General features: G+C 38.3%; 1 protein-coding gene across 1 annotated transcript in view; it reads right to left on the bottom strand.

Annotated features, from left to right (window-relative positions):
* The window catches only part of LOC118496636 (rabankyrin-5-like), a 70839-nt gene that overhangs the window by 28589 nt on the left and 24492 nt on the right, over nt 1–17758 (bottom strand). Inside the window, 1 exon segment of the mRNA XM_036033241.1 lies at nt 11408–11526. Within this exon segment, the coding sequence (XP_035889134.1) occupies nt 11408–11526 (119 nt within the window).

Below are 17758 nucleotides of genomic sequence, written 5' to 3'. Positions count from 1 at the left end.
ACAAAGATGTTAAAGGGACCTATATAGTTGTAAACTTTTAATGTTTTACATGATATAGTAAAACAGACATTAGACTATAAATATATTAGACATACAGAGGACTGGTTCTCAACCAGGGCCGATTTTGCCTCCCAAGGGGCATCTGTCAATGCCTGGAAATATTTCTGGTTGTTAAAACTGGGGGAGTGCCATTGGCATCAAGTGCCAGGGCTTTGCTAAATACTCCACAATGCACAGGGCACCTCCCACAACAAAGAAATATCTAGCCCAAAATAGCAACAGTGCTGAGGTTAAGGAGCTTTGCCCTAGACTACCCGCTAAACAATAATGCAAAGAGACACATAGTCAAAAAGTCAATAGATAAATCTAAATATTTACATTAACCGAAAGAAGGCAACAAACCTAAATATTAAAATTAACCAAAAGAAGGCAATAAAATGAGAACATTAAAAAAAGAGGACAAACAGAAAACAAATAAAATGGTAGCCTTAAAAAATGATATTATTAATGGTCTATAAAACTAAAAAGAAAAGATAAAAAAAGCAAGACCTCACTAAATGCTGGCTACCAGAAATGCATCTCAAGTATAAAGTCATAGGTTGAAAGTACACAAATAGAAAAAGATACGTCATGCAAATAGTACACATAAGAAAGCCAGAGTGACTGTTTAATATCAGGTAAAAGAGACTTCAAGACAAAGTATTACCAAATATAAAAATTATCATTTCAAAATAAGTCATAATTCATCAAGAAGTTGTAATAATTACAAATGTGTATCTGCATAAGAACATAGGCCTAAAAAAATGAAGCAGAAACTGACAGAATTAAATGGAGAACTTGACAATCCTGAAATTATAGATGTTAACAACCACCTTTAAGAAACTGACAGAACTACATATAAAAAGAAAATAATATACATGAAGTCTGAACAATATTATCAAACACCTTGATCTAAATGACATGTAAAGAACGCTACATCCACCCTGGCTGGTGTGGCTCAGTGGACTGAGTGACAGACTGCAAACTGGAAGGTCGCTGGTTCAATTCCCAGTCAGGGCTTATGCCTGGGTTGCAGGTCAGGTCCCCAGGTGGGAGTGTGCAAGAGGCAACATATCATTGTTTCTCAACCTCTCTCTTTTTTCTCCTCTCTCTAAAAATAAGTAAATAAAATATTTTAAAAATGAAGAACACTACATCCAACAACTTCAAAATATACCTTCAAGTGTACATATATGTATTCACCAAGATAAATCACTGAGCCATAAGAACATTTTAGTAAATTTAAAAGCATCAAAATCATATAAAATGTGTTCTCCGACAATAACAGGATTAAATTAGAAATCAGTAACAATAAAATATCTAGAAAAATCCCAAATATATGGAAATTGAGCGACACACTTCTAAATAATTCATGGGTCAAAGAAGAAACCCCAAGGAAAATTAAAATATAGCCTGTGAACTAAATGACAATGAAAACACAACATATCAAAATCTGCAGAACACAGCTAGATCAGTGCTTAGAGAAAACTTAGAAAAGACTACCTTAATTATCTAAGGTTTCATTTTGAGAAATCAGAAAAAAGAATAAAATACATCCAAAATAAATAAAAGGCAAAAGTCAATAATATAGAAAAGAGAAAAGAGAACATTAACAAAGCCAAAAGTTGATTCTTTGAAAAGATCAATAAAACTGATAAACTTCTAACCAGACTGATCAGGAAAAAGAGAGAGCATGAATCACCAATACCAGAAATAAAAAAGAAGTTGCTACTATAGACATTAAAAGGATAACAAGAAAAAAATACAAACTTTATATGGGCAAATTCAATATTAGTGAAATGGACACAAGAAAAAGTTTTGAACATCTCTATACCTACTGAAGAAACTTACCCCAAATGGAAATGGATAAACCTTCCCCAAATGAAAACTCCAGACTCAGATGATTTCAGCAATGAATTCTATCAAACATTCAAGAAGGAAAACAAATATGCCAATCTTACAAAGCTTTTTCAGAAAACTGAGAATGAGGGATCATGGCTGAACTCATTGTATGAGGCCTATATAACCCTAACAGCAAAACTTGACAAAGACATTACAAAAAATATTACACATCAGTATCCCTCATGATTACCGATGTAAAAATCTTTAATAAAGTATGAGCAAATAGGATCCAACAACATATATAGAAAGGATAATATAATGACTACATAGGGTCTTCCCCAGGAGTACAAGTTTAATTTAATATTTAAAATATTAATTTAATTCACTATATAAATAGTATAAAGAAAAAACTGATACAATCATTTCAATATACACAAAACAAAGTGTTTGACAAAATTCAAAACTAATTCATATGTTCCAAAAAAGTAGGAATACTCAAACTGATAAAGCACATCTATGAAAAACCTACAGCTAATATCTATATATAGTGATTAAAGATCTCATTGTTTCCCGGGACCAGGGACAAGGCAAGAATGCTTGCTTTCAGATAAACAACTTCTATCAAGATGATATACAGAACTCAAAAATTCAAAATTAAGTAACAACCCAATTTTAATATGGCAAAAGATGTGAACAGACACTTCACAAATAATCAGTAACACATTAAACGATGTTCAACAGTATTCGTCGCCAAAAGAATGTAAAATAAGACCACAACGCACTCCACATCCATTAGAATGGCTAAAATAATGAGCGAAAAAACAAGCTGACCATGCCAAGTGTCAGTGCAGACGTGGCACCACTGAACTGACACACACTGCTGATGGGTGCGTAAGATGGTTCGTCCATTTTGGGAAAGTTTCATGGTTTCTTAACATTAAGTAGTCACTCTTAAATATTTACTCAGGAGAAATGAAAACACATGCCTACACAAAGACATATGCACAATCGAGCATAGTAATTCTATTTCTAATGGCCAAAAACTAAGAAAAATATAAATGTCCACCAACAGGTAAATGAAAAAACAAACTGGTATATTAATACGTGGACTACTAGTCAGTAATAATAAGGGACAAACAACTAAAACCACAACAACACACTGACATTTTGGATGAATTTCAAAATCTTTATGCAGAGTAAATGAAGCGGACAAAAAACACTATGTGCTCTATAATCCTATTTTTATAAGTCTAGAAAGTGCCGACTAACCTACAATGAGTGAAAGCAAATCAGTGGTTACTTGTGGATATGGATGGTAAAAAGGACAGATTAAAAAGAGACATGAGGAAATGTTTAAGGAGATAAACTGTGCACTTGTAACGTAGGCAATTTATTTCACTTCCTTTATACCTCAATGAAGTTGAACATAAAAGGAACTAGACACAAGAGGCAGCACAGCACTGTTAATGGCATGAATACTGCAGCCAAACAGACTGAGTTCAAAGCCCAGGTGGGACACTTAATACTGTGACCTTGGGTAAGTTATTTAATACTACTGTGCTTCACAGTTTCCTCAACTATAAAATGGGAATGAACGATAGTACTTACCTCAAAGTGCTACTCTCAAGAACGAGTTGGGCTTCCGGCCAAGATGGAAGTGTAGGTAGACACACTGTGCCTCCTCGCACAACCAAAACAAGGACAACAACAATTTAGGGGGGAAAAAAAAAGAACTGACGGAAAATTGAACTGTATGAAAGTCCGACAACCAAGGCGTTAAAGTAGACATATTCATCCAGACTGGTAGGAGGGGCAGAGTCAGGGAGCCGGGACAAAGAGGGCTCGCAGCAGGATGGCTGGCAGATCCCGGGCATGCAAGGCAGCAGTGGGAGGACCCAGCAAGGCAGCGGATTGTGGAGCACAGTGCGGCACACAAGGCAGCTGGAAGACTAGGCAGTCCCACATTTGCACACAGGTAAACCAGGAGAAACTGGGAAGCGAGACAGACCCCACAACCCAGGGTCCCAGCTCGGGGAAATAAAGCCTCAAACCTCTGATTGAAAACACCTGTGGGGGTTGAGGTGCCAGGAGAGACTCCTAGCCTCACAGGACAGTTTGTTGGAGAGACCCTCAGGATCCTAGAACATACACAAGCCCACCCACATGGGAATCAGCACCAGAAGGGCCCAGTTTGCTTGGGGGAAGCGGAGGAAGTGACTGAAATCTGGCAGAGAGCAGAGCAAGTGCCACTGTTCCCTCTCGGACCCCTGCCCCACATACAGTCTCACAACCCAGCAACTGGGCTGCTCTGCCCTGGTGAACACCTAAGGCTCTGCCCCTCATACATAACAGGGGCATCAAGACAAAAAAAGAAAAAATCTCCCAAGCGAAAGAACAGATCAAAGCTCCAGAAAAAATACTACTAAGCAATGAAGAGATAGCCACCCTATCAGATGCACAGTTCAAAGCACTGGTGATCAGGATCCTCACAGATTTGGTTGAATTTGATCGCAAATTATATGAAAAAATGAAGGCTACGCTAAGTGAAATGAAGGAAAATGTACAGGGAACCAACAGTGATGGGAAGGAAACTGGGACTCAAATCAATGGAGTGGACCAGAAGGAAGAAAGAAACATCCAACCAGAAAAGAATGAAGAAACAAGAATTCAGCCCTGGCTGGTATGGCTCAGTGGATTGAGCGCTGGCCTGTGAACCAAAGGGTCTCTGGTTCATTTCCCAGTCAGGGCACATGCCTGGGTTGTGGGCCAGGCCCCCAGTAGGAGCATGCAAGAGGCAATCACACATTGATATTTCTCTCCTCTTGCTCCCTCCCTCCCTCTCTCTCTGAAATAAATAAATAAAATGTAAAAAAAATTTTCAAAACAATGAAGAGAGACTTAGGAACCTCCAGGACATCTTTAAATGTTCCAACATCCGAATTACAGGGGTACCAGAGGGAGAAGAGGAAAAGCAACAAGTGGAAAAATTATTTGAATAAATCATCAAGGAGAACCTCCCCAATCTGGCAAAAGAAATAGACTTCTAGGAAGTCCAGGAATCTCAGAGTCCCAAAGAAGTTGGACCCAAGGAGAAATACACCAAGGCACACCATAATTACATTACCCAAGATTAAAATGAAGGAGAGAATCCTAGAAGCAGCAAGAGATAAGGAGGCAGTTACCTACAAAGGAGTTCTCATCAGACTGTCAGCTGATTTCTCAAAAGAGACCTTGCAGGCAAGAAGGGGCTGGAAAGAAGTATTCCAAGTCATGAAAGGCAAGGACCTACATCCAAGATTGCTCTATCCAGCAAAGTTATCATTTAAAATGGAAGGGCAGAAAAAGTGCTTCTCAGATAAGGTCAAGTTAAAGGAGTTCATCATCACCACACCCTTATTATATGAAATGTTAAAGGGATTTACCTAAGAAAAAGAAGATAAAAAATATGTACAGTAAAATGACAGCAAACTCACAATTACTAACAATCACACGTAAAACAGAAACAAACTAAGCAAACAACTAGAACAGGAACAGAACCACAGAAATGGAGATCACATGGAGGGTTAGCAACAGGGGAGTGGGAGGGGGAGAGAGGGGGAAAAGGTACAGAGAATAAGTAGCATAGATGGTAGGTAGAAAATAGACAGGGGGAGGGCAAGAATAATATGGGAAATGTAGAAGCTAAGGAACTTATATGAATGACACATGGACATGAACTAAAGGGGGAGAATGTGGGAGGGGGAGGGTGTGCAGGGTAGAGGGGAGTGAAGGGGGAAAAATGGGACAACTGTTATAGCATAATCAATAAAATACATTAAAAAATAAAAACTTAAAAAAGATCAATGAGTTAATGCATGTAGAACACTCAGAACACTACTACCACATAATAAATGCTATACAAAAAATTTGCTATTATTAAAAGATTACTTTTGCTTTTTGACAGTTCATTTTATGCCAGTTTGATTTTAGAAAGCCCTACAGTAGTACCTGTTTTCACAAATTGAAAAAAAAAACAAAGGCTAAAGGTGAAAACAGCATGGTTTGCACCAAGCTGTGGTAGAGGCAGTGCACACCCACTGCAGCTCTTTATTAGTGTTAATAGGTTTTATGTGTTAATTGGTATAATGTAGTAGGTTATTTTTTGGGTCTAGGAATGCTAAAAAAAATTTCCATAGAAATTGACAGTAATTATTTTTTCACCCTATGCCACTTCAGCTTACTAAAGGTTCCATAGGAAATCTCTACTTTCGAATAGTGGGGTGGAAGCTGTATTTTAAATTAACATTCAGACAAACTGAGCATAATCAAAGATGAGAGAGAAAAACACAAAAGCAACAGTGGGATTGAGTAAGGGGATACAACCTCAGATGAAATAGATTTTTGAAGCCCTGAGACAATATCTGGAGGGGGATCAGCCGCTAGCGACAAGCCACAGGCTGGTTTGAGTGTCCTTATGACACAGCTGCTAACCTTTCACAAAGCGAGGAATCCAAGACAGAGAAAGGAAAAAAGTCACAATGCCTTCTATGAAAAACTATCTCACAGTATCCAACAGATGTAGACTATTGCTGTTTCTCTTAAAAACTGAAAATATCATGCAGATCCCCTGTGAGTTTGCGGTGGTACCTTACTGTGCCTCAGCATAGAGCCAGGAACCTGGGCTATTGCCACTGTATAATGTAACCTCCCAGGTGCTGCTTTAGTGCACAGCTTTCCTACCCAGACGTGGATGGGGGGAGGAGAATGCTTTCTGTTACCGGGCATGAACACAAGGACACATTCCTGGAAACTGAATGACTCACCATAAAATCTTATGCCAGGGAACCATAAGATCTTTGCTGGAGAAAGCATGCAAGAAACTCTAGCTTCAAAACAGCCATTCCAATGCACTGGAACCTCTCACAGTGTTAGCTGCTATTGCTTAAGAGCTATAGAGAGGTTATAAACAAATCATTTTGCCTGAAGCAAGCTGTTTTACTTTATAAAGAAATATAGGGCTCTCCTGGCCTTAACATTTGTTACACTGTGTTGAGCTGATAGCTATTATTCTTTCTCTTTCCAGATAAACAATCAGTATCTTTACAAACTTACATTTTCATACTTAAAATAATCAGTAAGAAATATATACATTTTCCTCTACATTTTGAAACAATTTCAGACTTACAGAAAAGTTGTAGAGTTCCCATATACCCTTTACCCATTTTCCCCTAATATTAACATCTTATAACCATAGTAAAATTATCACAATCAGGTAATTAGGATCATATAGTACTATTAACAAATTACAGACCCTCATAAATTTTGCCAGTTTTCCCAGTAATGTCCATTTTTATGGTACAGAATCCAAGTGAAGATTCCGTGTTGCATTTAGTTATCACGGCTCCTTAGTGTCCTCCAATCTGTAACAGTGCCTAAATCTTATCTTTCATGACCTTAAAATTAAAGTATTTGAGTAACACTAGACAGAGAACTGTTCCTTAATTTGAGCTTGTCTGATACTTTCTCTTAATCAGATTGAGGTTATACATTTCTGGCAAGAATCCTACAGAAGCGCTGTTCCTTTGTCAGTATATTGTATCAGGCATAAAATGTTTTACAGTTTTGGACAAGGCATGATTTAAGAAATTTTTCATAAATCCAAGTATGTTTTAAACAATGCCCATTGTATCTTTATCAACATATGCTAAAATTCCTTAATAATTAATAGAATTAAAATTGTGCTTGTTTTGAATGTTGAGAAGTATCGATGTGGACCTTAGAAAGTCAATCAAAGAATACAAAAGTTCCATGCAATAGGAATGTAATTTTGTTTACTGCTGTATCCCTAGCATCTTGAAAAGTGCCTGCCACTCAACATTTGTGATATGAATGAAATAATTTTGAGAAACAAAACACTAACAAATTCATAAAATTATTAAATTAACCTCATTAGTGTGGGAAAAGTCCAACCATTTAAAACAGCTTTTACACTATTTATACACTTGTTTACAGGAACCTGTTTCCAATCTCCCTGAAACTGCTGGCCAGCCATGCAGTTAGTGCTTCCAGGTGTCACATAACACACAGGATCCTGGGCAGCTTCACCCGCTGCAACCCCAGATTTAGGCAGCCACACCTACACCCACCCGGGCAATTCAGCAGGACTGCTGGGCAAAACTCAATTAAACATAAATAGGGTCACACATGCTACCAGCTCCTTGGAACCCTCCCCCAGATATACTTCAAAGATAAATTGTATAAAGGAAAGTAAAGATGCCATAGTTCTACTATTAGCTATATTAGTAGGTGCCTGATCTACCAAAGCCACAAAAAACTTTCCTCTGCAGAGCAGCATTCCTGAAAGCAAACCTTACAGCAGGGATCAAACCATGCTTATTACTTACAACAGGAGAAGAGTTCAGGCACATTGAAAATCATTAACGTTATACTTTCCTAAACTCTAGAAAATCTGATTCATAGTAATGCAACCTTCTAGTCAGAGAGTCACTGAGCTGAAGTTGCTCTTAAATGTTATGCTGCACTAAAAAGTAAAACTGAAATTTTTAATCTAATGTTTAAATTGGACTGTTTATATGTCTGTGTATTTTTGTGTGTGTTCTTATGCAATTTTATTTGTTCTGGGGGGCAGCTGGTATATTTCATTTTTCCCACTCTCATTCATTCTGGTCACACTCAGTACTTCACAATTACACGTGATACCATGCTATCTGAATTACCTTTTGACAGAATCCATCCAACAGGGGTTAAATGATGAGGTTAAAAAAATAAGATTATTTTATACCCTGACCACTTTCTAAAACTGTCATACCCACTTATAATGTGACTGGCAATGTGTAAGAGTACCAATTTCATAAACCCCTCAACTACTTGGGTCATCAATTTCTGATCATGTATGTATCAGAAGATGCTAACTTACTCTAAGCTTTTTTCTAACAAAGCTGGATATTTTCTTATTTATCTCTTCTAATCTTTGCAAACTATCTGTTCATGTAATCAAGATCCTATCACACATTTTGTGAAGAACACCTTGTGATCTGATGAGTTTCAATGTTATCCATAGTTGTAATAGGAAGTCAAAGACATATGGCTTCAAAAGACTTTTAAAATGGAAAAGCTCTGCTCAGATATTCCAATCATGTGCACTGGTGCCATTTCAGTAAACACTACTTCCCAAGCACATGTTTCAGTTATAGACATGAATGCATATGCGCATGGGCACGCATGTATATATATTTGTATGTTTATAACTCTGACTTGGGGACTTCAGGTTAAACCCTAGAAATGATCACACAGTGACTTCAGTCACCATAGAGACTCATTAGGCATCTGCCTCCCTAAATCACTGAGATAAGTGCCTACTTAACCTCTGCCACACTGCTCAGGTGTTAAGTTACCTCTGACACCTTCCTAAACAGCCCAAGTTTGAGTCTTCTGTACATTAGATATAAAGCAATTATATTATCATATACATACTCCCAGCCTGAAATGATTTGGGAGGGAGAAAGAGGAGGAGAGAAACATCAATGTGTGGTTGCCTCTCACATGCCTTCTACTGGGGACCTGGCCCACAACCCAGGCATGTGCCCTGACTGGGAACTGAACCAGTGACCCTTTGGTTTGCAGGCCAGCACTCAATTCACTGAGCCACACCAGCCAGGGCTGAAATGATTTACTATTATTAGCCCATTTCCTCTAACATTATGAACTCTGTATGGCAAGGACTATAATTGTCTCAGTGTTCGTAGTACTGTACATTGGAAAACAGTACCTTCTGAATTGTGAACTGATACAATTCAGCAGAATTTCCACAGAGCCAATTATTTCTGCAAGTAACTCATGATTTAATGCCTAGGTATTCTTCTTACCATATGTTGAAATTCTTATGACTATTAATAGCAGAATATAACTTAAAATTTGCTTTTTAAATTTTAATTAATTTTATTTAATCGTCACCCAAGGACATGTTTACTGATTTTACAGAGAGAGAGGAAGGGAGAAAGAGAGAGAGAAAAAGACTGATGTGAGTGAAACATTGATTAGCTGCCTTCTCATACATGCCCCAACTAGAAACTGAACCCACAACCCAGGTATGTGCCCTGACCGGGAATTGAACCTGCAGCCTTCTGATGTACGGGGACAACGCTCCAACCAACTCAGCTGCAATGGCTAGGGTTAAAATTTGCTTTTTTAAAAAAACAGCAAGCCCTGGCTGGTGTAGCTTAGTGGACTGAGCCCAGGCTGCAAACCAAAGGGTCACTAGTTCGATTCCCAGTCAGGGCACATGCCTGGGTTGCAGGCCAGGTCCCCCATGGGGGCCATGTAAGAGGCAACCACACATTGCTATTTCTCTCCCTCTCTTTCGACCTCTCTTCCCCTCTCTAAAAATAAATAAATAAAATATTTAAAACAATAAAAAAGCAGTAAATTATCTAAAAATGCATTTTTAAAGTCAACTTTTGAAAATATTTTAAAGTCTATTTACTACCACATTTACCCAAATTCTACACAACATAATGTGGAATAAAACAATTAAATTACAACTTTAAACAGCTCAGTGCACCTATTCAAATCCTGTAGAATGAAGCACATCCTTTGATTTTAAATAAAGAATATGGTCCTGGCTGGCGTAGCTCAGTGGATTGAGTGCGGGCTGGGAACTAAAGTGTCCCAGGTTCGATTCCCAGCTAGGGTACATGCCTGGGTCGCAGGCCATAACCCCCAGCAACCGCACATTGATGTCTGTCTGTCTGTCTCTCTCTCTCTCTCTCTCTCTCTCCCCCTCCCTTCCCTCTCTAAAAATAAATAAATAAAATCTTAAAAAAAAAACAACTTGAAATCACTAAATTAAAAAAAAAAAAAGAATATTGTTATTTTTTGGAGTAACTATTACTTCTGAATTCAGTTCTTACAGACCAGAAAAAGTACTCTGGCAGCTATGATTACATTTTAAGCAACTGAACAGCAGGACTTTTTTTTGAAATGAGAGTCTTTTTTCTACACATGCTCCCATAATTATAGCATACTATTATATAAAAAGTTTCTGGACAGACTTAAATTTTATAGTTATGAAAGTACTGCAGCACTGCCTGGGTGGCTCAGATGGTTGGAGCAATGTCACATACACCAAAAGGTTGTGGGTTCCATCCCCAATCAGGACATGTATAGGAGACAACCAACCAATGTTTCTCTCTCTTTCTCTCTCTCTCCCTCTCTCTCTCCCTCTCTCTCTCTCTCTCTCTCTCTCTTTCCACCCCCCTCCCCCTCCCCTCCAAAATCAATAAATATATCCTCAGGTGAGGATTAAAAGAAAAAATCTATAGACACTCAAATATTTACTACTTATTAGCCAGGTAGTAAGCCTAATGATTCATTAATTATTTACTAGTTCATGGCCACCACTGGGTAGTAAGAAAAATATTCTACTTTCATTAAACCACAAATACTTCAAAATGACACACCTTACTTAACCTTCTGCCATGACTTCCTGTGCTGGCGGGTTTGAGTCCCCAACTGGTCAGAGGCTCACCTGACAGGTCCAGCTCCTTGGTAGAAGACAAATTGGCCAGGCTCCAGCTGTCACTGCGGGCTGCCAGGACAAACTTGTGAGCATTGATGTGCCTATCTCCAACCTTTATCTTCAGATCACTGACAAAGAAACACATACACAAATATAAAAAGAAAAATGTCATCTTAACTAGGTATAGCTACAGTTCACAGCTGATAAATATCAGAATCTATTGATCAACATGCTTCTGCAAAAGAAAAAAAATCACAGCAAATTTATTTTTCTACGCTAGCACTGTTAAATAATATGATTAATATTCATATAAAAAGTAGAAAAGGTTTTAGTCAAGCTACATCATCAGGCGAGAAGACGGAAAGCACAGACACTATGATGACAGCTGTGAGACTACAATACTGCTGTGCTCCATGCCTCATTAATGCTCAAGCAGGTAAAACAGAAAACCTATGAACAAATTAGCTTCAATAAAGCAGTCAAATATATGAAACCCAGTATCTAGACTCCTGTTCTCATAAGCAACATTCAGACCTATTAGTGGCCATCTTTTACTCAATCATTAATAAAGACAATTGAGGTGGGGGAAATCTTTTTCTCAAACGTGTTTCCATATTTATGACATACCATCATATGAAAAGAGCTTTCCAAATATTTATGTTTATGCTCTGAAGTGTCAAATGCTCAGGGAAAAAAGCACGTAGGCAGTGAGCAAAAACCTAAGAATGACCTACTGAACAGACACAGTGTGTGCCACATGGCTAGGTTGGTAGCACTCCAAAGTTATTAATTATCATCATCCTACTTACATTTAGGTCTTTTTAAAATTTTCAAACCCCTCTTTAAAAAATAATGGTTAAGTTGGAAAGCCTTTAGAAACTAAGTACATAAAAACTGTCACATAAAAAAAAAAGAAAAAAAAACTATTATATGCTTTAACTCATCCACTTAAAAAACCCAACCAGAATATTGTTTCTATGTAATGCTTGATGCAGACATATTTCACCCTGTAAAATGCACTGTCTAGAATATACTTTGTAATTATGTAAGCATATCAACAATTCTAGCCCTGGCTGGTGTAGCTCAGTGGATTGAACACAGGCTGCAAATCAAAGGGTCGTGGGTTCAATTCCCAGTCAGGGCACATGCCTGGGTTGTGAGCCAGGTCCCCAGTGGGGGCCATGTGAGAGGCAACCACACATTGATGTTTTTCTCCCTCTCTTTCTCCCTCCTGTCCCCTGTCTAAAAATTAAAAAAAAAAAAAATCTTAAAAAAAGTCTTAAAAAAATTCTAGTTCCATTAAAAACCAAGTTACAACTAATTATGTTAGGTCAGAAAAGTAACAGAATACTTATTACTTGAAATAATTACAAACTAACACAGTAGAGTATTACTAATTAATATAAATGAAATGGACTTAATACTCAACTTCAAACAGAACATAAAATTCTGTCTCAAATCATATCTTATGATAAAGTTTTTAAAATTTAATGAAAACAGAAATCTATTTACAAATCCACAATTTTTACCTTCTAAATTTATTTATCAAGTGTTGAATTCTAGTAATTTAAATGAATATTTACTGTTTACTATTTTAGCCACAAATTGTAAAAATAAATGTTTCTATAAAATTCCTACTACTATTCATGAATGTTAGGTCAAAATTTTTCTCTTTCATAGGCTAACATGCCAAAGGGAAATAAAGGTAAGGATTTCACTAATAATTTCAAATACTAATTTTTTTTTTAGATTTTATTTATTTATTTTTAGAGAGGGAAGGGAGGGAGGGAGGGAGGGAGAGAGAGACAGGGAGAGGCATCAATGTCCGGTTGCTGGGGGTTATGGCCTGCAACCCAGGAATGTACCCTGGCTGGGAATCGAACCTGGGACACTTCGGTTCCCAGCCCGCGCTCAACCCACTGAGCTACGCCAGCCAGGGTCAAATACTAATTTTTTAAATATTCAAAAATGGAAAACTGAACAAGTCTATGAGGACTCTACCGAAATAATTAAGAGGCTGGTAATTATTTTCACTTCATTCTAAGTAGTTAAAGAGCACTTCCTTTTAAAACATGGACACTAGGATGCTGTCACAAGAATAAATAAGGAGATTCTTGCTAGAGTTTCTTGATCAAACACTTTAATGGGAAAAATTATAAGCCTGGTTGCTAAAAGAATCAATGTAGTATATAACTACATAAATCATCGTTTTTAACTATCTCATGGGACAAAGGCCTTCTCCTGAACTTAAGTAAAAACAAACTGACACGTTTCTACACTAAAAAACTTTAACACTGATACACATAAAAATACTATTTAAATTTTTCTTTTCTTTTCTTAAAGATTTTTATTTATTTATTTTCAGAGAGGGAAGGGAGGGAGATAGAGAGAGAGAGAAACATCAATGTGCGGTTGCTGGGGGTTATGGCCTGCAACCCAGGAATGTACCCTGGCTGGGAATCGAACCTGGGACACTTCGGTTCCCAGCCCACGCTCAATCCACTGAGCTACGCCAGCCAGGGCTTAAATTTTTCAATAAAATGCATGTTTTATGGGAAAAAGCATTTTTTTTCTATATTGGTAAAAGAGCAACTGCTTCAGAAACTTATTTTCCAATTTCAGTCCAATCTCAGTCCTCTGTGAAGGCTCCATTCCCCACCGCATATTTAATTGTAGTTAGGTATTCAACCTTTAGATAAAGGACAGGCGGAGAGGGACCCACTGGAACCATGAAATCACACCATAGCTGACTTAGTAACAGGCGGCCAGGAGGGGAAATTGCCCAGTCTCATGCCCATTATATCCCAGAAAGACTACAGTATTATGCATCCAATTGATTGATAAGTAGTTGAAAAAGAAATGTAAATTCTAATGGTGAAAACCTTGGAGAGTGGGACAAAAGTGCTTGTAACAGAAAAATGTCAAGATTCCCCACCTAGCTGAACAGAAATAAAGTTTTTACTTGTCTATGGGGAAAAAAAGAAAAATTTTAAAAAGGCAATGAACTATATTTTACAAGTGGCTATATCCATTCAATTAGGCTGAACTTATTCAGTGTATAGCATTTCCTATTTTTTTGGTATTAAATTTTTTCTTTTAAGAAATGATTAAGCTACTCCATTTCCTGTATTAATCTTAACATCCCGTCTATTCTGTACCTACCAATCTGTACTTTTTATCCCTGCACCTTTTCCCTCATTCTCCTGTTCCTCCTCCCAACCTATAGCCCTCCAAATAATCTCCATATCTATGATTCTGTTTCTGTTCTGCTTGTTTGCTTAGTTTTTTAGATTCAAGTGTTGATAGTTGTGAATTTGTTGCCATTTTAATGTTCGTAGTTTTGATCTTCTTTTTATTAAATAAGTTCATATAATAATGGCTTAGTGATGATGAACTCCTTTAGCTTTACCTTGTCTGGGAAGCACTTTATCTGCCCTTTGATTCCAATTGATAGCTTTGTTGTATAAAGTAATCTTGGCTGTAGGTCCCTGCTTTTCATGACTTTGAATATTTCCTGCCAGTCCCTACTAGCCTGCCAAGTTTCTTTTGAGAAATCAGCTGACAGCCTATGGGAACTCCTTTGTAGGTAACTGTCTGCTTTTCTCTTGTTGCTCTTAAGATTCTCTTTATCTTTAACCTTTTGCATTTTAATTATGATGTGTCTTAGAGTGGGCCTCTTTGAATCCATTTTGTTTGGGACTCTTTGCTTCCTGGACTTACATGTCCATTGCCTTCACCAAATTATGGAAGTTTTCTTTCATTATTTTTTCAAATAGATTTCAACTTTCTTGCTCTTTCTCTTCTCCTTCCAGCACTCCTTATGATTCGAATACTGGTATGTTTGAAGTTGCTCCAGAGGCTCCTTAGCCTATCCTTGTTTTTTTGGATACTTTTTTCTTCTTGCTGTTCTGATTACGTATTTTTTTTCTTCCTTATGTTCCAGAATCACTGATTTGACTCTCAGCTTCATCCACTTCACTGTTGGCCCCCTATGAAATTTTTTTTTTACTTCACTTTGTGTAACCTTAATTTCTGCTTGAGTCTTTTTTATATTGTTGAAGTACCCAATGAGCTCCTGAAGCATCTCAATAACCAGTGTTCTGAACTCTGTATCTGATAGATTGCTTATTTCCATTTTGTTTACTTCTTTTTCTGGAGTTTTGTTCTGTTCTTTTGGGCCGTAGTTCTTTGTCTCCTCACTTTGGTAGCCTCACTGTGTTTGTTTCTATGTATTAGGTAGAGCTGCTTTGAATCCCTATCTTAGTAGTGTGGCCTAGTGTAGAAAAGCACATCAGGCCCTGGCTTGTGTGGCTCAGTGGATTGAGCACTGGCCTGCAAACCAAAAAGTTGCTGGTTCAATTCCAGTCAGGGCACATACCTGGGTTATGCGACCAGCTGGGGGAGTGAGAGAGGCAACCAATCTATGTAACTCTCACATATCTCAGTGTTTCCCTCCCTGTCTCCCTTCCTTCCCCTCTCTCTAAAAAATAAATAAACAAAATCTTTGAAAAGCACATCAGTAAGTTGGTTGGGGTGGAGCCTTAGGTAACTGCCAGGGCAGGGCAACCAGTGTGAACCAGGTTGATGAAGTTCTGATGCGGTGTCTCTGCTTGTGGCTCTGTGTAGGGGGAGGGCTCAGACAGGGGATAATGCTGTTGCCCAGCCTCTGGAGTGTCTGGGAGAAAGCTAACCCCCAGCACTCACCCTAATGCCAGACACTTCAATTTCTCCCTATACACTGCTGGTGTCCTTCCAGCTGCTGCCCCAGGGCTAGAGCCCAGAGGGAGTGAGTCTGTGTAAGTCCTAAGTCCACTGTGGGCCCTTTAAAAGGAGATTCCTGAGAATTGCATAGTTTCTTCTGCTGCCACAATCCCCACTTGTTTTTACAGCCAGAAGTTATGGGGACTTATCTTCCTGGCACTGGAACCCTGGGCTGAGTGAGACCCCTTGCTCCTGAGATATCCCTCCCAACATTTTTTTTTAAAAAAAGATTTTCTTTCTTTATTTATTTTTAGAGAGAAGGGAAGGGAGGGAGAAAGAAATGGAGAGAACTATTAATGTGTGGTTGCCTCTTGCATGCCTCCTAATGGGGACTTGCCCTGCAACCCAGGCTTGTGCCCTGACTGGGAATCGAACTGGCAATCCTTTGGTTTGCAGGCCGGCGCTCAATCCACTAAACCACACAAGCCAGGGCCCCTCTTGATTTTTATCCAACACACGTGGGTGTGAGACTGCCCATACTGCATCTTCCTGTCTCTGCCCCTCCTACCCATCTGGATGAATGTGACTTCTTCTAATTCTCTGGCTGTGGGATTTCCATACTGCTCAATTTTCTGATGATTCTGGGTGATAACTGTTTTACAGTTTAGTTGTAATTTTTGCTTTGGCTGTGTGAGAAGACGAGTTGTATTTATCTATGCCTCCATCTTGACCGGAAGTTGATTTTGATCTATTTTAAATGTCATAATTTATTTTGAAATTTTACTAAGCCTTATCTAGTCCAATCATCCATTTCACTAGTAGCCAAATCCCTTCTTCTCTGCATATTCACATCCATGTTTCTTTTCCATACCACTGTCATCATTCTAATTCAGTCCTTAATCATTTCTGGTCTGAACTACTTACATCACAACTGTGCCCCAGCTCTCTTCTCTTTAGAATTTCATCTATATAATGTTACCAGGTTAATCTTCCTAGAACACTTTGATTGTGACAGTCCTACAACTCAAAAATACTGTTCCAATGCTTTCTAGAGGATCAAGTCCAAATTCCTCATCTTAGCATCCCAATACAACCCACCCTACCTTTCCCCCTCTCCCAGTGTTTCCCTATATGGACATGTACTCTGAAAAGGCCCCTTCACTATATTCTAAATCCTCTGCATATTCCCTTGGTTGAGCCTATTCTTAGCTACTCCCTCTACTAGTAATATCACTGTCTTTTCTATTAAATCCTACATAGGCCTTAACATTTACCTCAAAATTCACTTAATTACAGCGCCTAACAACTGAGTACCTACTATGTGCTGAACACTGTCGAAGTGCTTAAAACATGTATTTATTAATCCTCACAACAACCCTAAAGCAGGGAGTAGTATTATATCCCCATATGCAGATTAGGAACTGGAGGATAGAACTCCAGGTCACACAGAAAGTAAATGACCAGCAGAGCTTCTAAGATAGCCTGTGTAGCTCCAGAATCTACTTTCAACCATCATGCTACACTGCCCACTAGTTTCCAGACTCCTTCTTTGACCACCCCAAGAGAAAGTGACTTCTTCTCTCTGAATCCCTGGACATGTAAGCTAATTCCTGTTTGCACCAGACATGCTATCACCATGACTCCCTTGCTCTGTGCCGA

Source organism: Phyllostomus discolor, chromosome 8, assembly GCF_004126475.2.
Source record: "Phyllostomus discolor isolate MPI-MPIP mPhyDis1 chromosome 8, mPhyDis1.pri.v3, whole genome shotgun sequence".
In the NCBI taxonomy this organism is placed as follows: domain Eukaryota; kingdom Metazoa; phylum Chordata; class Mammalia; order Chiroptera; family Phyllostomidae; genus Phyllostomus; species Phyllostomus discolor.
This window is presented reverse-complemented; position numbering and strand designations above follow the sequence as displayed.